At 53.7% G+C, this 22,022-nt stretch overlaps 1 protein-coding gene across 1 annotated transcript; it reads left to right on the top strand.

Annotated features, from left to right (window-relative positions):
- Window positions 1-9,174: 9,174 nt before the first annotated feature.
- Window positions 9,175-21,471, top strand: FAM110A (family with sequence similarity 110 member A). Its single transcript, XM_081290829.1, has 2 exons — window positions 9,175-9,369; window positions 19,910-21,471. The coding sequence occupies exon 2, from the start codon at window positions 20,006-20,008 to the stop codon at window positions 20,891-20,893; it is 888 nt and encodes a 295-aa protein (XP_081146955.1). The 5' UTR covers window positions 9,175-9,369; window positions 19,910-20,005; the 3' UTR covers window positions 20,894-21,471.
- The last annotated feature ends 551 nt before the right edge of the window (window positions 21,472-22,022 follow it).

Below are 22,022 nucleotides of genomic sequence, written 5' to 3' on the forward strand. Positions count from 1 at the left end.
AAGGGAGAAAGAGAAACAAAAGAAACATAAAATGTTATTTTGTGTTGTACCAATAAAGATCTTGAAAGGGTAAAGTTTCTAAGCTGGAAAGCTTGAATTAAAATGTAAAAGATTAGGTATTATTAAGTTCCTCTGTTACACCCAGATTCCTGAGATAGTTAAGACAACGCCCTACTGACCATTCAGCCTAGGGCCCTGTGCAGTTTGTCACAGGGCCCGAACCAATCAGTTTGAATGTGTATCCCGGTTAGGAGTGACCAATCACCCCCGCCCGACCTGTTCCTGCCAATGAATGTGCCAATCACGTCTCAAAGTTGTTGTTCAATTTCCCCGCGCCTCATGATGATTTGTTCTGATGTATGCAAAGCCTCCCCCCCCCCCCCGCCCTATCCAAAAAGTGTACTTAAGCTCTGCTTGACCTCTGCTCTGGGCTCTGGGCTGCTCTCCCTTCTTGAGTGAGCACGGAGCCCCAGCGTGCTGGAACGGATCCCTAATAAATCCCCCTTGCCATTGCATGAAGCTAGTCTCCTGTGGTCTTTCTCCGACGATTGCCAGACCCTTACAATCTTACATGCAGATTAAGGGAGGGGACTGCCCCCTTGCCCTGTTCTGTCCAAACCTGGGCCTCCTTTCCTATGTGAACAGGACACCTGTAGCAGGCCCTGCTTGGCTCGGAGGGCGGGAAGGCCGGGAAGCACGTCCTTGAACCAAGCTGGAAGAACGGAATGGGGAGGGAGCAGATTCCAGGTGTGTGTGTGTGACAAAGGATGCTGGCACACAGAGCACACCGCTGGAATCCAGCAGGGTGGGATGGTGCAGGTTCCAGCCCAGGAAATGTCACCATCATCTGCTGGGGCAGAGTGGGGCTGGCACTAGGTGAGGTCGTCTGTGGGGCTTGGAGTGGGGAGACCTGGAATGTCGCTGGGGAGCCTCAGGCCGCGATGGAAGATGGCAGCGAGACGTCTGGAGGAGCAGCGACGGTGGGGTGGAGATGGAGGCCAGACCTCAATCCCAGACCGACCTTCCTGTCCTCAAGGGCAAAGCCAGTGAGGGTGGGTGATCTTCTGTGGCGGGTGAGCTCAGCGGAGGCCCAGAACCCGAGGACGTGCAGTTTCAGAAATCCGCCACAAGATGGCGCTGATAGGTTTGGAAAAAAGTTCGCCCCGGAAAAAAAGGGGCGCCCTCCTCTTCCCTTTAAAAAATGTTCTTTCCATATTATTTGTTGAAATTAACTATATTCCATGCACCGAGGATACAGAGGACATGGTCCCCCAAACGGAGCTGCCCGTCATCCCTTGGAATTCCACTCTGACCCCTTTGAAGATCCCGGAGGCCCAGAATTGGGCATGGCCAGGTCCACCTCTCCCACGTCTCGCCTGGACTATTGCCGTGACCTCTTCATTTACTACCTTACTTCTGTCCTTCTCCCCTTTGCCCCATTCTCAGCCAAAAAGACGCTGTCAACCTGGCCATTCTCTGCTCAGATCTCTCCTGAGCTGCTCAGTAACCCCTGCCCCTGGTGCCTAGCTGGTTCTCTTCCCTCTCCCCAGCCAGCTCCACCACAGCCAGTCTGGTGTCTGTCTGCCTCAGGGCCCTTGCACTTGCTAGTCCCCTCTCCCCAGGTAACCACATGGTTCCTTCCTCCCCTTATTCAGGTCTCTGCTCTGTCCCAGAAGTGACTCCTTCATTAAAATAACCTCATGCCTCAATCCTCCCCAGCTCAGGCTGCTCTGCACCTCTGCCCTGTTCCCTTGGTGTTCTGGTTTGTTGTTATATGTTCATTTATAAATCTTATCTGGGGTCTGTCTGCCCATTAGTGTTGGCTCCACAAGTGGAGATTGTGTCTGTTTCGTTTGCAGCTGAGGTCTGGTGCTTAGTCCATGCCTGGCATACAGAAGGGGCTCAATAAGTGTTTGTTGGCTGAATGAATGACTTCGAGGAGGGGCAACTGACTGGATGTGGGGCAAGGGGGAAGGTCGAGTTGAGAGTGATGGAGGTTTGGGCTTGAGCAATAGGTCAGGATGCCTCCACCTTGACCCCCAAGCCAGGGACCCTGGGTGGCCCTGATAGAGGGGACACAGAGCTATCTATAAAAAATGGGGCCATTTCCTTGAATAACAGAGGGCTGTATTTTCCCTGCCTGATAGTAACACTTCTCTGATATCCAATAATCAGTCGGCCACTGATTTCCCCATGGCCCATAAAGTGTGTCCTTGGGTGGACAAAGGACCAGTGTAACAAGAAGCCTGACGCTCTAAAGGGAGAGCAAGATCTCGTCATAGAGGGAGCAGCCCTGGAGATGGGCACAGTGCTGTGCCGGCTCAGCCCCCAGGTCAGGTGGAGCTGCGAGCCCAGACCCCAGACCCGGGACCTGCTTGGTTTGCCATAAAGGATGTCAGTGGGGACTTGTGTAAGGCAGAGCAGGATGAAGGTGGCTCTCTCTCTCTCTGATGTCGTGGGGTTTGAAAGGGATGTGGAGGAGTCACAATGACTCCAGGACAGGACCCCACCCCTTCCCCACCACCCCTCCCACTCCCATGGGGTCCCCAGGACCCTGGTGACCTCCCTTCCAGCCCCAGACCTCCTCCCCTCAGTGGGACCCCTTCTGCTCACTCTTCAGCCTCAGCCCAGATGTCACCTCCTTTTGGAAGCCTGCCTGAAGCTGGAGTGGACCAGGGGCCCCTCTCCTGGGCCTGGAGCCACCTGGGATCACCTGTAACCCCCTGGGCTTCTCTGTTTCCAGCCCTTGCCCCCTCCGGCCTGTCTTGTTCACTGCCACATCCTCACCCGGGCAGTGTTCAGCACGTAGTAGGGCCATAACCCAGACTACCACATCCCCGCTCTCAGGTCCGGCATCCGCAGGGGTCTCGCGATGGGCATTTGGTCCTCCCTTCTTCCTTCCTTCACAAGTGTTCCTTGAGCACCTACTGTGTGCGGAGCCTCCCTCTCTGGAGCGCACCCTGGGACGAGGAAGGCAGACAGACAGCAAGACAAAGGTGAAGCGTTGGGACCCTGCGGAGTTGGGCAGGGGTGTGGCCCGGCCCAGGCAGGGCTGGGACAGGGCTGAGGGCTGTCCTGACCCAGAGGCCAGGGGAAGGTTCCCAGGGAAGAGGACGGGTGGGGTGGGCAAGAGGCCACTGCGCTGCGGAGGACGCACAGGGACAGGGCGGGGAGGGACGGGTGAGCGGGGCCAGCCCGGTGCTGGGGACTCGGCGGACCCGGGGGCCCCGGGGCGAGAGCGCGGGAGGCAGGCGGTTGGGCGCTTTTGCATCTGATTTGCATCTGATTTGCATCTGATTTCATGGCAGCCGGGGGTTCAAGTTGAAAGCTGAAAGGGCCGCGCCAGCCCCAGGAGAGGGGGGCCTGGGGTTTCCCTCCCACAAAGACCGGGGTCACGACCCCACCCAGGGGCCACCCACGCCCCTCGGGCTGGACCTGCCATCTGGGGCGAGGAGGGGCCGCGCGGACAGGTTACTTCCTTTCAGCAGAGGTCCCCTCGCACCCAGGCCTCGCCGCGCAGAATCCCATCTGTCAGGCCCGACCTTTGGCCTGTGACCTCTCTCGCCCCGCAGGCTGGAGGTGGGGGAGGGGAGAGCCCCCGCCCCACCCCGGGCGCGGCCCCAGCCCTGCTTTCTGTTCCCCGCCATCTGCCCGCTCCCGCTGGGCCACCTGCTCCACGCCAGGCCACCTCCCCCTTCCCGTCCCTTCCCTCTTTCTTTTCCTCCCTCCCTCCCCCTCCCCCCCTCTCTCCCCTCCCCCCTTCCTTCTGTGCTGGCACGTGCCGGGCCAGGGCTCTACACCGCCCCCCCAGCCCCCCCCCCTTTCTGAACCTCGGTTCCCCACGTGTCGAACGTGGCTTTCCCAAAGTCGCCCCGCTTCTCTCCACCGAGGTCCTTGTCGCCATAGTCAGGATCCTCTGTTCTATGGGTGGCTTAAGGTTCTTTAAGTGAATTTATTTTCCTTTCCTCAAAAAATATAATCGAAAAAAAAGTTTTATACCAGCTCTGTAGATGGAAAGTCAATATCACCTGCCAGGGTTAGAAAATATTGGAATGGAAATGAGTCGTGTCTAGAAAATGCAAAACTCTAGAGAAGGAAAACAGATGAGTGACCAGCAGGGTAGGAAGGAGGGGGAATTGTCAAGGGGGAAAGGCAAGTTTGGGGGGTCATGGATATTGGTTCTTGTTATGATGGTGGTCAGAGATTATAAGTTTGTCAAAAATCACCCTAGTGGGCTTTTTATTTTTGTACCAGAGATTGAACCCAGGGAAGCTTTACCCTTGAGCTGTATCTCCAGCCCTTTTTATTTTTTATTTTGAGACAGGGTCTGGCTAAGGTGTCTAGGGTCTCAGATAAGTTGCCGAGGCTGGCCTTGAACTTGCCATCCTCCTGCCTCAGCCTCCTGAGTTGCTGGGTTACAAGCATGTGCCATTGTGCCTGGCTTGCCCTATTGTAGCCTTAAAATTAGAGAATTTTATTGCATGTACAATTCACTTTTAAAAAAGAAACAAAAATTCCACCTTAGCTCCAAATCTGAGGCTGCCTCTCTGTTAAAATTAGCCACTGTGGGAGAGCAACTCACAGAGGAACACAGATTGGTCCCTTCTCCCTGAGGAAGCCTGGAATATGGGAGGGAAATCGAAGAAGAGACAACCTGGACTCTGGAGTCCTGATGTCCAGTGCGGTGGCCACCGGCCTTGTGCGGCTGCTGACAGTTAAGTCAACACAATTAAGTAAGATGTAAATCCAGTTCTTTATTGTACTGGCCACATCGCAAGGTCTCAAGAGCCACACAGGCCTTGGGTACCATGTTGGCGGACGTCAAGCATTGCATCCTCCCAGAAAGTTCTGAGAGAGGATTTTCCTGACGCTTCCATTTGAAAACCATCATCCCTCCCTTCCCCTGTTTCTGGAAGCGCTGGGTTTGACCTCAGCTCTGTGTCTTTCCACTCCGACTTCTTCATGTGTGCCCCATGCCAGATGGTGAAAGCTTCTGCTTTCTGTAATTCTTTCTGAGAGCCCAGGGTGGCGGGATCCCAGGGCTTTAGACTGCAGGATTCTAAGGATTCAAAGCCCTCTGGATCAAACATTTCCAGAGGTTCAGATTCAAACCTCATTCTTTGCTCCTGGGCGGTGGAAGTCCCAGGATTTGGAGAGCTGGCAAGGCCCCACTGGGGCTGTTCCTCTGAGGCTCAGGCCTGATGCTCCTCTCTCAGCTGCAGGCCTGTCGCTACCCACCCCCACCCCAAGACTGTTTACCCCCTCATTCTGTGCTCAGTGGCCTCAGGTGAGCATGTGGGATCTCTGGGGATCTGGGCAGGAAGCCCCGAAGTTGCTTTATACAGTCCTGTGTTAGGGATTCAGCGTGTGTCCCCAAAATTCATATATTGTAGCATTAACCTCCAGTGTGGTGGTGGCTGAAGATGGGACCTTCATGATGGGATTGCAGCCTTACAAGAAGAGTGGGAGGAGGCTCTGCCCCCCACCCCCACTCACCCCAGTCTGCAGCTCCTGGCTGCTGGGCACCTGCTACCCAGCCAGGCACCAACCTCCCTTGCCCAGCCTTCAGATGAAACCGCACAAGAGACCCTGGGAGAGTCCCAAGGGCCACCTTCGCCATTGCCCCATGGTCAGGTGGTGAGCTTGGGACTGTCCTCCCCCAGTGCCCTCCTCCTCTTCCTCTTCTCCTTTTCCTCTTCTTTCTTTCAGTAGACATACTACAGTAAATAGTCTTGTTAGGTCTTTTGAGTCTGCATTAATTGCTTTGGGTCAATTTCTGAAAGCAAAGTACTGACCTCTTGATACAGCATTTAAATTTGTTTGGTCTTGTTTGGAAATATGACTGTCGTCTTCCAGAAGGGGTATCTCCATCTCATGTCCACCCACCGGGTTCAGAGGGACATGTCTTGGATGAATTGTCTTTGACTCTGCTGCCTTGTTTCTTTTCTCATGGATTATCTGAAATGTGTCTTATGCTTTTAAAAATACGCTATATGTTTTCAAGGCACAAAATCCCAAAGATATAAAACCTATGTTGTAAAAGCTTTTATCCCTCCCCGTTCCCTTGTCACCTCTAATTGCCACCAAGGAATCAGTTTCTCTTGGGTCCTCCCAGAAAAGATCAGACGTGAGTTAACACTTGTACCCTTTAAATCAAATAAATCAAAACAGAACAGAACCCCGAGGTGCACGGGGTGCACGGGAGATGGGGAGCGGTCATCTGAGCTGATTCCATCTTGGTTTCGAGGGATTGGAATGAAGAGTGCCAAGGTCAGGTTCTGGAGGAGGCAGGACCCACACTCTGAACCACAGGCCTGTCAACTGGGCGAGTGCTGCTGCTACTCATGTGCTGGGTCAGGATAAAGCCACCACGACGTCCAGCATCCTGGCCTAAGTCAATAGGACGTGTCACGTTCCTCAGCAAACAACCTGTTATCCAAGTCAGTTAATGACAGTTGGCTCACCTTCTTATTATCTGGACTCTCTTTTCCCACGGCGATGCTTTGAATCACTCTGAATTCACAGCAGGTGTTTGTAACAACTCCTTGGACACAGGGGACATCTCTCACATGCCGTTGGCACACAAAGATGCCCAGCGTCCTAGAATCGAAGTGTGTGCCCAAATGTTGTCTCTTCCTGTGGCCTAACCTGGGGTCCTGGTGGCCACCCTTTCTGCCCTCTATCTGCTTCACCTTCTTCATCTGGAAGTGAACCTGGGTTTTTGTTTTGTGTTGTTTGTTGTTTGCCCAGGAAGAGACATCTTTTGCGCAAGTGTCAGCAGGGCTTTGATCCAGACATCTCAACCATCTCCCAAGCCCTGATTTAAATTATACTCCTCGGAGAAGAATCCAGTCAACGCCACTGTTGCTATTCCCGTTTAGCAACAGGGAGGCTGAGATCTGCAGGGCACCTAGGGCTGTGTTTGCCAAAGTAGGATATTTTAACCTCGATCTGTTGAGTACACCGCCTACTTCACTCTACATCGGGTGATGTCGGGGCAGGTATGAGCGCGTGGGACAGCTAGCTCAGAGGATTTGGGCAGCTGAGTGGAGCTTATTTGTACGGTTTCTGATAGGGAACAGACCAATGCAGGGAACATGGTGGGAACATGAAGCTAAGGAACAGCTCTATACCCAGGGCTGACTGTGCTGCCCCTCACTTGCTTTCTTTGAAGAAGCAATTTACTTGCAGCCCTGCCCGGCCTCAGTCAATAGGACATGTCCCATTCCTCAGCAAACAACCTGCTATCTGCTGGAGAAATGCAGGCTTGAAATGCCAATAAACACACAAGTTACCCTGAAGGGGGCACTTTTGTGACTTTTACACAGACCAGGTTCCAAAATTCTGGGAAATAAGGATGATTCTCCTTAACCATAAAATCTGTTAGAATAAGTTCTAATTAGAACCCGTCAGCAAGGGCCAAAGGGACCTAGAGTTATCCTGCATCTTTACCATGTATAGTGGGAACTTGAAATCAGATGTCATCCTGTTGTCAGTCAAAAGTCAAAAAGTGGACCTGGGTGGGACTCTCAGGAATCTTCCATGGGATCCCCAATAAAACTGGAGAGCAGGAAGGGATCACTGTCCTTCTCTCTGAGAAGACCCGTTCCTTCCCTTGAGAGTGTCCCCTTTTCCCATCACCTTTTCCTCCCCCAGTCAGGGATTGAACCCAGGGGCCCATAACCACTGAGCCGCACCCCCAGCCCTTTTTATTTTTATTTTTTTAAATTTAGAGACAGGGTCTCATTAAGTTGCTTAGAGCTTTGCTAAGTTGTTGAGGCTGGCTTTGAACTCACGTTCCCATCCCTTCTATTAAACTGTACCTACTGCTCTCAGTGACACATCTGAAATCTTTCCAGCATGATGGCAAGAACTGGTAAGAGAGGACCTCTGTGGCTGCCTCAGCGCTGGCGCAGACTTTTGACCTGCAAGTTTCCTGTCATTTTTGTGACTATTCACATTTTTACTAACTGACCTGTTATAGGAATGGCTTCAGGAAAACATCCACTGAACGCATCGCGCTGACTCAACTTAATGTTGTGACACAAAGGTGCAGAGTCAGAGGTCGCATCTCAGTGCAGATGCATATGACCTTACAATGCCCAGTCCCAGGCCTGAAATGTCAGCATGGAGCTGGAAGCTGGTGTGTGGAGAGTGTTCCATGGGTGTGTCAGTCCCATGGAACTAATAAACATCATGTTATTTTTCTAGGTTTTTACGATGTTTTTGAAATTTGTTATTTGGGAGTTTCTTTTCTCTTTTTAACCAAATTTTCATTTGTTACTTAAATTCATACTTTTAATTTTGTATTTCTTTTCTTAAAGAAGTCCTCCTATCATGGATGATTATCCATATGTTCACAGGATATTTTGGTTATGTATTTAATTATATTTATGCTGTACATAGAGCTTTGAAACAGATTTTAAATGTAATACTTCCTTACCATTTCTTCATATCTTTAAATATCGTCTAACTGCATCATTTTTAACGGCTGCATAATATGTCTCATTGGAAAGTGGGAATAATTAAATGTACTATCTCAGAGGGTTATATCATGAGCACTGACAAGAGTTAAGTCATGTAGAGCTACAGGATATGTAAAAAACTCAATTAACTTAGCTCTTCCACAGGTCAGACTTACGTATGTATAATCAATCCCCTTTTGATGGACATTGGGGTTGTTTCCATAATTTTGCTATGATGAACAACGCTGGGCAATGTTAATTTTTGGTCATATCGTTTGTCGTTTCTCTGCAAATTTCGGGACAGCGGGATACACACATTTTAAAACTTGCTTATCATTGAGCAGTTAAGAAAATGGAGAGGGGAAGGGGCTTGCCCGAGGTCACTTAGCAAGCTAGTTGTTAAGTTGGGACTGGGAACTAGTCCCCGGCCCCTGACTAGTACCTCTTCCAGCAGAGGCAGTCCCAGCTGGAAGAGGGGGAAGGAGAGAAAGGGAAAGAACCCGGTGCTGCGGCAGAATCGGCGCGGCGGGAAGAGGCTGGAGCCAGATGGGCGGAGCCAGGCGGGCTGCCGGGTCGCGGCGCCGGCTTCACGCGGCCGAAGCTAAGCGGTTGCCCGGCAACCGGGACGGCGCGGCGTTCGAACGGAAGCGAGGAACCAATCAGGAAGTCCGGGGCGAACCATTCCGGCGACGGGGGGGGGGGGGCACGCTCACTTCCCCTTCCTCCGCTCGGGCGGGGCCGTCGGGCAGCCGGGGCCACCTGCTCCGTCGGGGGCGGAGGGCTTCCCAGAGGAAGCCGCTGGGTCCCACGCGGCGCTGGGGCCTCCGCCTCTCGCCAGGTCCGAGCTGTCAGCCTCTCCAGTGCCCGCGACGGAGGAGCCGGACACGCCTAGCGCGGGCTCCAGGTGAGCGCGCGGTGCCGCGGGTGCGAGCCCGGGTCCGAGGCCCTTCACCGAGCGCCTGCCGGGTGCGTGGTCCCCGCGCAGCCCCCGCGTCCTGAGTTACAGTGGGGACGCCGAGGCTGAGGCAGAGTCCTAGGCCCTGAGGAGCCACCGGGAGTCCCCGTCCTTCCGCGTCACCTCACAGCCACTGGTGTGGAGAGACCCTATGACAAGTGGTGGCCACTTTCTGAGCTCCTGAGGACAGGGGCGCGTCTCCTGGAACCCTGGCTGGATCCTCCATGCCCCGGCCCCACCCCGTACCGTCCTTGGGATACCCCTTCTGACACCCGTTTTCCTTCCCCAGCGGCTGGACTCGGGGTTCATTTGAGACCCTTGCCCCTAGAGGGTCCCAACTCAGGGTTCATTTGAGACCCTTGCCCCTAGAGGGCCCCTCTTTGGGGATCAGACGAGGCTGACGTTTCTGGGCTAGATTCCGGGTGGGTGGGCAGCAGATTCCAAGGCTCTGCAAGTCGCTGCTGGCCTCTTGGGTGTCTGCCCCGGGTTGGTGGAAGGCGGGTTGGGGCAGTCTCTAAACCAGAGCCACTGGTCATCAGAGACTTTGGAGTGGGGATCGAGGCTTGGACCCTCCCAGGGTGGAGCATCTAATTTAGGTTTGACTCTGCTCAGCCTCCTGGGTATGCCCCTCCCTGCAGGTTACTATTGTAGGTCTCCTTTTGTAGGTGGGGGCTATCACAGACTTGGCCACGCAGGGGTTGGCTCTCAGTCTGTCTTGCTTTCATCTTTGAGGCTTTGACCCATGGACTAATAGGATTTGAATGTCCTGCATCTCTCCCGAAGGGAATTCTTATTCTCTCCTCTGTACACTCCTCCTGGCTTTGGGGAGAGGAACTTGGACACTCAGGAAGAAAACAAGCCACATTCATTCATTCTTTCAACAAATGCCTGTTGACTTCATAGGATCTGGCCTCTTGGCACGCTTTGCTTTTCTCAGTAATATCTGCTCCACCTTATGCCCTATATACTTTGTCTATTAGCCACTGGAATGTGATGCAGGGCAGGGGCAGGATGAGGCAAGTTAGCACAAAATCTAGGGAGCCCCAAACCTTGGTAATCAAGGTAACTTGATTAACTGGCATCTGCTGACCATTTGTTGTGTGTTCTGCTGGTGGGAGGTCAAGTCAGACAGCCTCCGTGGAGCGCAGCCCTTCCCCCATCTCTGTCACAGTTATAAGTGCATCCCCTGATTCAGCTGTCCCACTTCTAGACAAAGCTATAGGTGCAGTAATGCTGTACCTGCAGTGTGGTTTGTAACAGATGCACAGGACAGATGGATGCTAAGCTGTGTGGCACAGGGGCTGATGGGAAATAATTGGACGCTGTTTATGTACTGATGTGGCATCAAGAACAACATATATACTGAGTCAAAGAGCAAGTGAAAACAATATGCACAGCGTGATACTGTATGTCTAGAAGAAGGGAAAGAATGTATGTCCCTACTCGCTTGCGTGTGCCTCAGGTTTCTCTGGAAGGGTACACAACTGTCTGTCCCAGTGGTGCCCGTGAGGAGGAGGGCTGGGGACAGAGGTGGGAGGGAGTTGATTGTTTGGCTTTTTAAAACTTTATTCCCTTTAAAGTTTTTGAGTTTTGAAACATGTGCATTGAAAAAAAAATCATTAAATATTTATATTTAGTGATTCTAAGTATAAATAAAATTATGAGATCACTGCCCTGTCTATGATCTGTCACTGACTTGCTATGTGACTGGCAAGTTTCTTCACATCTCTGGGCTGAGATAAAACACCATGATGATGAGGTCAGGCCTAGGCAGAGGGCACTCTAGGACAGGAAGTGGGCTTGGCTCTGGCTCTGTCTCACCCCCACCTTCCCTCCTGTGTGCCAGGTCCCTCCCCAAGGTCTAGCCTGTGATTTCTCCCTCATCCAGACCCCGTTCAAGGCTCCTTTCCCATTTTGCAACTTCAGGTGCAAACTGAGGCCCAGAATATTGAGTTGTGGAGGTGGGCCCATGGGTGGCCCAGGCAGGAGCTCAGTGCCCGAGGCTTCCACACTCACACCCCTCCCACAGCCTGCTCATCTCTCCCTTCCTGAGGTTTGTGCAGGGTTGCTCTGGGCATGGCTGACTGCTGGGCAGGCCAGGACAGGAGCGTCAGGAAGACTCCAGAAATAGCCTGGGACCTGGCATGGCCCTGGAGGATGCCCAGCGGGTGTCTCTGACCTGGACAGCTGGGCTGAAATGGAACTGGGCTGCCCCACTGGCTGGCCCCTGTCCATTGCCTGGAGCCTTCCTGATCCTCCTCTGGGGCAGGCAAGGGCCTCCCTGTCTCTACCCAGTCTGGGCCAGAAGGAGAGAAGCAGGTGGAGGGAAGGGGGAGGGGAGGGTGTAGAGTGTCATAAAAATGACAAACATCAGAAGCCACACCTCCCAGCCTTGAAAGAAGGGTGAAAATCACTAATACCTCCTGAGCACTTACTGTGTACTCAGGACTCTACAAGTATGAACACATTTCATTCCCTCGTCTCCTTGTGGAGTCGCTGCTGATACCATTTCTGTCTTGCAGAGGGACAGTGCGAGAGGGGTTTAAAACTTGCACAAGGTCACCTAGAAGTGGAATTCGAATCTAGGAAGCCTGTGGAGTTCCAGATTGCAGACTTTTGCTCTCCCATTTGCTTGTATATAAAATTGACCACCTTAACTGCTTTTTAAGTGTGCAGTTCAGTGACATTAGGTACATTCACATTTTGTTGAAAGTATCAACACCTTCCACCACCAGAACTTTTCCCAAACTGAAACTCCATGCCCAATAAACACTGACTTCCCATTTCCTACATTTAAAAAATATATATATTTTTAATAATAGATGGACATAACACCTTTATTTTATTTTTATGTGGTGCTAAGGATTGAACCCAATGCCTTATGTGCGAGTGCTCTACCACTGAGCCCCAGCCCCAGCCCTGATTTTCTCCATTTTTAATATATATATATCACCACGTTTTGCTTATCCATTCCTTCATTCATTGATGGACACTTGGGTCTCTTCCACCTTTTTTTTTTGTGTGGGTACTGGGGATTGAACTCAGGAGCACTAAACCACTAATCCACATCCCCAGCCTTATTTTCCTAGTTTTAAAAAATTATTAATTAATTAATTAAAATTAGATATGTATGCAGCAGAATGCATTTTGATTCATTGTACACAATTGCAGCACAGCTTTTCATTTCTGTGGTTGTACACGATGTAACATCATACCATATGTACCTAGGGTAATGATGTCCCTCTCATTCCACCATCTTTCCTGCCCGAATATTCCCTCTTCACTCCTCCCTCACCTTTGCCCAATCAAAGTTTCTCCACACGCTCTCCCCCCATTATGGATCAACATTCACTTATCAGGGAGAACATTCAGCCTTTGGTTTTTTGGGATTGGCTTACTTCGCTTAGCATGGTATTCTCCAACTCCACCCATTCTTCTGCAAATGCCATTTTTATTCCATTTTAATGCAGAATAATATTCCATTGTGGGTATATATACTGCAGTTTCTTTATCCATTCATCTACTGAAGGGCATCGAGGTTGGTTCCACAGTTTAGCTATTGAGCTGCTATGAACATTGATGTGGCTGCATCACTATCGTGTGCTGATTTTAAGTCCTTCGGTATAGATTGAGGAATGGGATAGCTGGGTCACATGGTGCTTCCATTCCAAGTTTTCCAAGGAATCTCCACACTGCTTTCCAAAGCCAATTTGCAGTCCCACCAGCAGTGTATGAGTGTGCCTTTCCCCCACATCCTCACCAACACTTATTGTTGTCTGTACTCTTGATGGCTGCCATTCTGAATTACTAGAAATGTTGAACATTTTCTCATATATTTGTTGATTGAATGTATATCTTTTTCTGAGAATTGTCTGTTCAGCTCCTTAGCCCATTTATTGATTGGGTGGGGTTTTTGTTTGTTTGTTTGTTTGTTTTAGTGTTAAGTTTTTTCGTTCTTTATATATCCTGGAGATTGGTGCTCTATCTGACATGCGTGTGACAAAAATTTGGTCCCAAAATGTAGGCTGTCTCTTCACCTCATTGATTGTTTCTTTTGTGGAGAAGAAGCTCCCAGCCCTATTTTGTATTTTATTTAGAGACAGGGTCTCACTGAGCTGCTTAGCACTTCACCGTTACTGAGGCTGGCTTTGAACTTATGATCCTCCTGTCTCAGCCTCCTGGGCCACTGGAGCCTCTTCCACCTTTTAGTGATGTAATAATGATGCTATGGGCGAGGGTGTACAGATACTCCTTTAAGTCTCTGTTTTGATTTTTTGGGGTATACACTCAGAAGCAGAATTGAGGGATGATACTATGGCAATTTTCTGTTTAATTTTTTTTTCTTTTTGGTACTGGGGATTGAACCCAGGGGTGCTTGGCCAATGACCCACATCCTCAGCTCTTTTTATATTTTATTTAGAGACAGGGTCTCCCTAAGTTACTTAGGGCCTTGCTGAGGTTGGCTTTGAACTCAGTCCTCCTGCCTTGGCTTCCCAAGCAGCTGGGATTACAGAGCGCGACATTGCGCATACTGTTGTTTTTTTTTTTTTTTTTTTTTTTTTTTTTTTGAGGAACTGCATACTGGTTTTCCCAGCACTGTACCATTTTAGATCCCCAACACCAGTGCGCAAGGGTCTAATTTCTCCAGGTCCTCATCAACCCTTGCTGTTTTCTGTTGGTATATTTTTGGATAATGACTGTCCTAATGGCTGTAAGGTGGTGTCTCCTGGCTTTGATTTGCATTTGCCTAGTGATAGGTGCTTTGAGCATCTTGTCTTGTACTCCTGGCTGCTTGTGTGTCTGTGGAGGGTGTCTGGTCACAGCACTCCCCGGTCCTACTGTTCTCGTGCTGCTCTTTGACTTGCTGTCTCTGCAGCTGTGCTTGCAGTTCTGGGCTGATGGAGGCCTCGCCCAGGAGCTGAGCCCTGGAGACCTGCGGGATCGGACATTGAGCACAGCTCACACCCTGGTGGCAGTTGCCACACACAGGCCTCGTGTTGGGTGGGAGTCACTGTTGGACCCTGGGTGACCATGGGGAAACTTAGGTGTGGGACGGCGAGGAATTTACTGAGGTCTCAGCTAGTTGCTGATGGGCTCGGACTGGAGCCCGAGCAGGTTGGTTCTGGAGTCCCTGCAGCACCCGACAGAGGGGACAGGGCTGGGCGGGTGGGGCGCTGCCCGCAGCAGAGGGTTTTGGTTGGGTTGGTGTCTGTGGAGGAAGAACGGGGCTTGACCAGCAGTGGCCAGGGTCCCCCAGCAGTGGAGGAGACCTGGGCCAGGGGGGCAGGTCTGGGAAGGCCAGCCGCAAGGTGGGGTGGGAGGGGCTGGTGGCGAGGGGCCTGGTCGCTTTGTTCCCTCCCACAGGTAATTATTAATTATAAAGGGAAACTTTATAAATATGTTTATATTTATAAATTATAAAGGGAAACTTTATAAATATAAAAATGTTGCAGGGGAAACTTGGCAGGCATTTCCTCGCCCAGTTAATCAGTCATCGCTGAGGACAAACTGCTGTCAGACGCTCCTGACAGGGTGCACCGAAGTCACAAGAGCACTTCCGTGTCATTCCTGACCGCCTTTTGGTTTATTCCCGTCTTCATTTTTAACTGAGGTGCGACTGACAAGCAGAGAAGCTGTGTGCATTTAATGTGCTCATCTAGATGGTGGCCCAGCTCCCAGTTCAGCCCCTTGGCTGAACATCACTCTGTTTCCTCTTGTGTTTGGTCTCCAGAGGGAGAAAATATGGAAGGGTGTGGCGGAGCCCAGTGGGAGCGACACATAAATGAACATCTAAAGTGACTGGGTGTGTGAATGCTTGGAAGGGAAGAAAAGGGGTGAGTGCACTGGTGGAAGCTGCTTGGGGTGGGCATAGAGGCCTCTCTGAGAAGCTGGCATTTGAAGTGAGATCTGAGGCAATAGAGTGAGAGATTGCAGGCAGGGAGCAAGTGGTGCAAAGGCCCTGAGGCAGGAAAGAACTCGGCACCTTCAGGGCCAGCAGGGCGGGCTCTGTGGCTGGAGTGGGAAAGAGGCTGGCGATAAGGTGGGAGTGGTAAGCAAGTTCTCGGTCCTGGGGGGCTGGAGAGCTCCACTCCTTGACCACAGAAAGGTTTCAGCCCAGCAGTGATGAGGTCTGGCTTGTTGGGAAAACATTGCCATTATTTTCCCCATTTTACAACTAAGGAAATTGAGGCCTAGAACTATAGCCTGGGTATACTTCTGAAGGTGGCCATCCTTCTGGGACCCAGACAAAGAGGCTGTGGATTCTTTAGAGGTTCCTTGGGGGATACATCTGATGAGTGGTCAAAGCCCAAGGTTGCAAACTCTTCTTCCTCCCCCGGACCCCCCAACCCAAGCCTGGGCTCAAATCCTGGTTCTGCTGTTTGCCTGCTGTGTGACCTTGAACAGGTGGCCTCACTTCTCTGTGCCTCAGTTTTCTTATCTGCAAAACAGGCATAATGGTAGTACCTGCCTCAGAAGAGTGAGAATGAGTGTGAGTGGGTGTCAGAATGAGGTAAGTGACCATGTGTTGGAGTCTAGAACAGTGCCTGGAGCAGGGGCCGCGGGGAGGAGGCTGGCTCTTCCCTGTGTTGTGGGAATCGTCTGTTGCTCTGTGTCCTACCAGTGCCTCAGGAGGTTCCTCTCCCTGTCACCTACTGCTGCCTCAGTGTAGGACCAAGCAGGGAGCCTGTGCGCCACTGTTGGGGGCAATGGTCTTACATCCAGTCCCCTAAAATTGAGGACTAGAGCAAAGCTGACTTCCTGCCTCCTAGTGCCCCCACTTAGTTCTGGCCCAGCCTCACCCAGACACAGAAATGGACCCGACTCCTCTGGCCTTCCTCCCTCTGAGGCCTGCAGACACCTCTTTCCCTGGGCCTCGGGATCCCAGTGGAAAACAGCCTAATCTAGCACCCACCTGGGTGGCACAGGGGGCTCAGGGTGGCTGAGGGGACACAGCCATCGCCCTCTCAGTGCCCCAGCCTCTTCTGGGAAATAGGGTCACAGAGTGCCTGCCTCCCGGAGGCCTGGGGGTTTGAGTAACTGAAGTGCCTGGTCTTGAACTCCAGTACGGTCACTATTATGGCTCTGCCCATGTCTCCTGTTTTGACAAAGTCGCTGTGGGCATGCCCTGGCCCTTGGAGCTCACACTGGCCTGTCCCTCAATGTCCGAGTCTCCTCCTTCATAGACTAGAGGGGGCAGCAACCCCCAGAGCTGCCAGGGAGAAGGAGTTGATCTGGGGGGAAGTGCCCAGGTTGGTCGGCCTGGGGGACTGGGTGGAGGCTGGGCCCCTCCCAGCCTCAGTTTTCCATTCCTGCGTCCACTGGGGATAACAGTGGAGCTGACCTCATTGCGTCCGGTCCGGGAGGGAGAGTCAAGTGGGTTAATTAACCCAGGAAAGCCACTTTCGCAGCCCTGCACGGGGAAAGGACTCAGGGTGGCTGAGACTGAGGGAGGGGCGCGGTTTGCCACCCCTAACCTCGGTGCTTCCTGACAGCGTCAAAGGGGCTTGAATGTCGCCCCATGTGCTGTGGGCTGTCCCGAGGAGGAGCCCCCTGCCGTCCTGGCACCCAGCCAGCTGTCAGTGCGCTGGGGCTTGGCTCCAGCCCCTGCCTGGCTTACTTCCCCCTTTTGGGTAATACCCGGGCTGGCGGGTTCACCTGCCCACAGCCACCGGAAGTTGCGCAAAGGCGGGTAACCTGAGCACCAGGTGGGCCGGCGAGGAGCGCAGCAACGGGCAGCAATACCGCGCAGCCAGGTAGGTGCTGGCGGGGGTGGGAGAGGGTCCTCTGGCCCTGGTGGGGGCAACCCCCGTGCTCTTCCCTCCCCCAGTGGCAGGGACCTCGAGGGCAGGTGCTCCCCTTCAGACTTAACGGGGTCGCAGGACTCGTGTTGTCAGTCCCCTCATTTGAGATAAAGGTCAACCCAGGTTCAGAGAGGGCAGCCGGTATTGGGTGTCACACAGCATGCCGCTTCTCTAGAGGACTTCATTGCTAGAGGATTTCTCAGAAGTGAGGGGGAGCAGCTGCCAAACCTGGAACCCCGGTTTCCCCACCCATTCCATGGCCTCCCGAGGATAATGCAGGCTGGGGAAGGAGAAGGGGCTGGGGAGGGTGGGCCAGGTGGCCTGGGAGGCCCAGGGAGGAGAAGGGTTTGTTGGGTTATGTGGGCAGCATTTGAAAAATCCACGGGTGGGGCCTTGGGCGGTGGGAGGAGGCCATAGAGAGGACATAGTTCCACCTGGTGATTGGGGCCAAGGCTTCTCCTCACAGGGGTCACCGTGACATGGGACTGTGCAGGTCTGCCCACTGATTAACCTCTGTTTTGTGCGCCTCTGTTCATGACGGGGGCTTAGACGCCCTTGTGGAGCAGGCTTCTGAGGGGCTGGTGTCTGATGTTCAGAGTCATAACACAGGACAGTGAGTGGAGGGTCACCCTTTCCCCAGGTGCTGCAGACATTCTTGACCTGTCATCTCTTCTTGCTTAGAGCGACCTGACTCCCCAGGGAGGTCTATTTTTAGCTGCAGTTCACAGATAAGGAAACCTGGTGTGTTGAGAGCCTGGTGTCTTGCCCGAAGCCATCTCAGGGCAAGCACCTAGGTGGGTGGGTGAGCACCGGCCCTGGACCAGTGCTCCAAAGCTGGGCTTGGTGACTTGCTCAGCTGGAGGGGACCCTGGGGTCAGCAGGTTCGGTCAGAGGAAGTGGGTGACAGAGCGGAGCTCCAGAGGGGCTTCTGACCTGGCCCTGTTCATCTGACCTCCTTCCTCCCCACTTCCCAGTTGGTGCTTGGGAGGGATCCGCCTCTGCCACCAACGGGTTTGACTGGTTTGGGTGGCAGCAGCCGATGGGGAGTGGGGGGGCGGGGCAGAGTCTGGCCACCTCAACACAGCTGGGAGGGCCGCTCCTCCCTCAGACCTTCCTGGGGTTCCGTACTGAGTGGGGCTGGCCTTCCCTTCCCACCTGCCCATCCCTTCTCCCTCCGGGGCAGCGCTGGCTGTGGGGCCAGCCCGGGAGGTTGTACTCCAACAGTGCTGCTGAGGTCTCAAGCTGGAGACTGGGGTGAGGGGGAGCAGATATGTTTGCAGCCATGTTTTGTGTGTCCAGAATGGGCGGTGTTTTAAAATTCAGTATTACTGGAGATGCAGAGTTAAGAAAGTAGACTTTGCGTGCACTTGTGCCTTGTGTGCCTGCCGAGGGCTTGGGGTGTCCCTCTGTGCTTCATCTCCGTCAGCGTTCACACCTGGCTCCTGTGTACCTTTTGATTCAATGAATACTCACATGGGCTTCGAGCCTTACCTGAAGGTGAGCCTCCCGGTGCAGGGACCACTGGCCACGCAGCTCTTGAGAACTTGAAATGATGCTATTGTGATTCAGGAGTTGAATTTAAGTTTTTATGTAATTTGAATTTTTGGTAAAGGTTGAATAGACCCATGGGGCTAGTGGCTACTTAATTGGACAGGGTCTAGATGGCCTGAACTGCAGATCCCTTTGGGGACTTAGACTAAATGCCTACCCTGTGTTTTGCAGATGAAAAGTTTTGGGACTTGGTAGGTGGGTTTTCTTCTGCTCCATCTCCAAGGGCCCTGGAAGGACAGGGGAAAGTGGTGAACCTTGGGCCCTGGGTCTTACTTGGAAACGGGGACAGGGCTAGCTTATCCCTGGGACATGAGGCCGTCATGTATGTACGAGTGGCCGTGTGGATACCTGTGCACTCAGGTGTGGGTCCTCTAGCCTGAGAGTGCCTGCCCTTCCAGCACCTGCTGGGTCCCCTGTACAGGGCTGTGTGACCTTGGAGCAGCATTACTCAGGGTTGACAGGATCATATCAGCCGGAGTCCCACACTGGAGGCTGACTGGTTCTGAACTCCTCTGGGGTAGGGGTGGGGATTTTCTGCTCCTCCCCTACAGCTCAGCTCCCATGCCTGGGGCATGGCGTGTCTAGGCAAGTGAATGAGCACAGAGCAGCTTCCTGCCCGGGAGGGTGAGGGGTGGAGGTGGTACCAGGCTCCTGTGGGCATCCAGGTGCAGAGGGACTAGAGCCCTTTCTCTTGGTCACTTAATCTCAACACCCTTGTCACCAGCACCTCCCTGCTTTGAGGCAAGGCAGAGCCTGGATTAGCTTAAGCAAGTTGGGTGCCTCCCTGAACTTCAGTTTCCCCATCCACAAAATGGGACCATTGACAGGACGCTGAGGTTCTGCCTGCTGGTGCCTGTCACAGAGCCTGGAGTCTGCTTTGCTCCCTTGAAGGTGGGCCTGGCCCTGTCTGTCTTAACACCTTTTCTCTCTCTGCGAGGGCTGATGCGGCCCTGCCGGAGGGAGGTGATATGGGTGGGGCCATGGGCCTTCAGCTGTTGCTCGCAGCCTGATGATTGGCTCCCGGCGGGGCGGGGCGTGGCCTTCAGTTTATAATAAGACGGGCGTCTCATCCTCGCGCAGCCGGGGGGTGAGCCTTTGTCTGAGCGAGCTCTGGCCCTTCTCTTTCCTTCCCCCAGCCATTGCCGGCGTCCAGCTGCCAACTCTGTGCCGGGATCCCTGTCTCCCCTTTCTCTGGTCCGCCCCAACGCGTGCCTTCGGGGGATGTAGTGGCCATGCCGGTGGACACGCTGAGCCCCGCGGCCGCCGCCGCCCCCTCCTTACCTTTTCGCCTGCGGACCAAGGTTCCCGGCTACCTCCTGCGGAGGCCAGCGGACGGCGGAGCGCGGAAACCCAGTGCCGTGGAGCGCCTGGAGGCCGACAAGGCCAAGTACGTCAAGAGCCTGCACGTAGCGAACACCCGCCAGGAACCGGTGCAGCCTTTGCTGTCCAAACAGCCGCTCTTCAGCCCCGGGACTCGCCGCACGGTGCTCACGCCTAGCCGCCGCGCCCTGCCCGGCCCTGGTCGCCGGCCCCAGCTGGACCTGGACATCCTTAGCAGTCTCATCAATTTGTGTGACAGTCCTGTGTTACCTGCCGAGGCCAGCCGTACCCCCGGACGGGCAGAGGGAACCTTCCAGCACCCCCCAGCCACACCTCCGCGCCCACCACCCAGCACAGCTGCGGTCCGCCGAGTGGATGTTCGCCCGCTGCCTGCCTCACCTGCCCGGCCTTGCCCATCACCTGGCACCACCGCCGCCTCCAGCCCAGGCCGGCCACCGGGTTTGCAACGCTCCAAGTCGGACTTGAGTGAGCGCTTCTCCAGGGCAGCTGCCGACCTTGAGCGCTTTTTTAACTTCTGTGGTCTGGATCCAGAGGAGGCGCGGGGGTTGGGGGTGGCCCATCTGGCACGGGCCAGCTCGGACATCGTGTCCCTGGCGGGGCCCAGTGCTGGGCCGGGCAGCTCTGAGGGGGGCTGTTCCCACCGCAGCTCTGCCACTGTGGAGGAGCGGACCCAGGAGCGGGTCCCCTATGGCGTGTCAGTGGTAGAACGCAATGCCCGCGTGATCAAGTGGCTCTATGGGTTGCGGCAGGCACGGGAGAGCCCAGCAGCCGAGGGCTAGCCCTCTAAGACTTGAAATTCACCACAGGACAGATCTTGGAGAGGCTCTTGGCCCTTGACCTCTCCTGCATCTGTTACCTGGGTCTCTGGACAGACCAGAGGCAGCTTCCTTGTTTGAACTTGGTGTAGAGGCAGAAGCTTCCACCTAGACCAGGATCCTCTGGCAAGGACTGATCCTGGAGAGGGTTGCTTTTGGCCTTGGACCCTCCTCCCTTCATACAAGGGTTCTGACATGGGCAAAACCCTTGCTTGGTTCCTGTGCTGGGGCTGGCATCTGGCCATTTAGCCCTCCCCATTAGGAGTGGGGGACCGAGGGATGTGCCAAGCCTGTCTACCCAGTGACTCTGTTTCCTCCTTCCTTCCTTGTCTTCTGTCCCTTGTTGACTTCCTCTTCCTTACCCAGTGGGCCCTGGCTTCCTGGGAACTCACCCTGGGGTGGGGGGTGGCCGGGAGGAAGGGGCCTATCTGCTGCTCTTCCTGCTCCTTGGCAGCTGGCTGAGGTGGGTAGGCTGCAGGGGCCGGTTGGGGTCTGCACTGCTCTGACTTCCCTCCCTTTGGTTAATAAATGCTTGTTTCTTGAGGCTGGGCCTTCAGACTCTTCTGTGTTCACAGGGGGAAGACGGAGGAAGCTTCGGAGTAGAGGAGGTCAGTGGCTGGCTTGAGCTTGCCCCAGGGAGGGTCCTCAGAACGCCTTATTCATAGAGGAGGAGACAGATCCAGCCAATGAGAGGGGACAGAGCTGGGACAGGACCACAGCCTTCCCCTGTACCAGGAAGTGGGCCGGTGGTAGAAGTCTGGCAGCCTTGAATGTCCCCCCATCCCCACCCTGCCGAGTTCCCAAGGGGGCAGGACTCTCAGAGAGGGAAAGCACTGGATTCAGGGTCACATGGGCCACAGAGTGTGATGGGAAGTTGGAGTACTTGGAGGAGGAGGTACTTGAGGTGGACAGTATAGCATGGGTGGCCTTACCTCTAACTCTGGGTGATCCTGGATATACCAGTCCTCCTCCTGGGCCTCAGAGGGGGAGCCGGGGGGACAGACCCTAGTTGGGACTGTGTTGTATTCTTGTATTCTGGGCCCTTCATGCTGTATCCTAATACTTGGGGGCCGGGCGGGAGGAGCCGGCCCTG

Source organism: Spermophilus citellus, assembly GCF_964194105.1.
Source record: "Spermophilus citellus genome assembly, chromosome: 4".
Lineage (NCBI taxonomy): Eukaryota > Metazoa > Chordata > Mammalia > Rodentia > Sciuridae > Spermophilus > Spermophilus citellus.

What these genes read in the sequence shown, in the direction of transcription:
- FAM110A (XM_081290829.1), top strand. Translation starts at nt 20,006, where the DNA reads ATGCCGGTGGACACGCTGAGCCCCGCGGCCGCCGCCGCCCCCTCCTTA.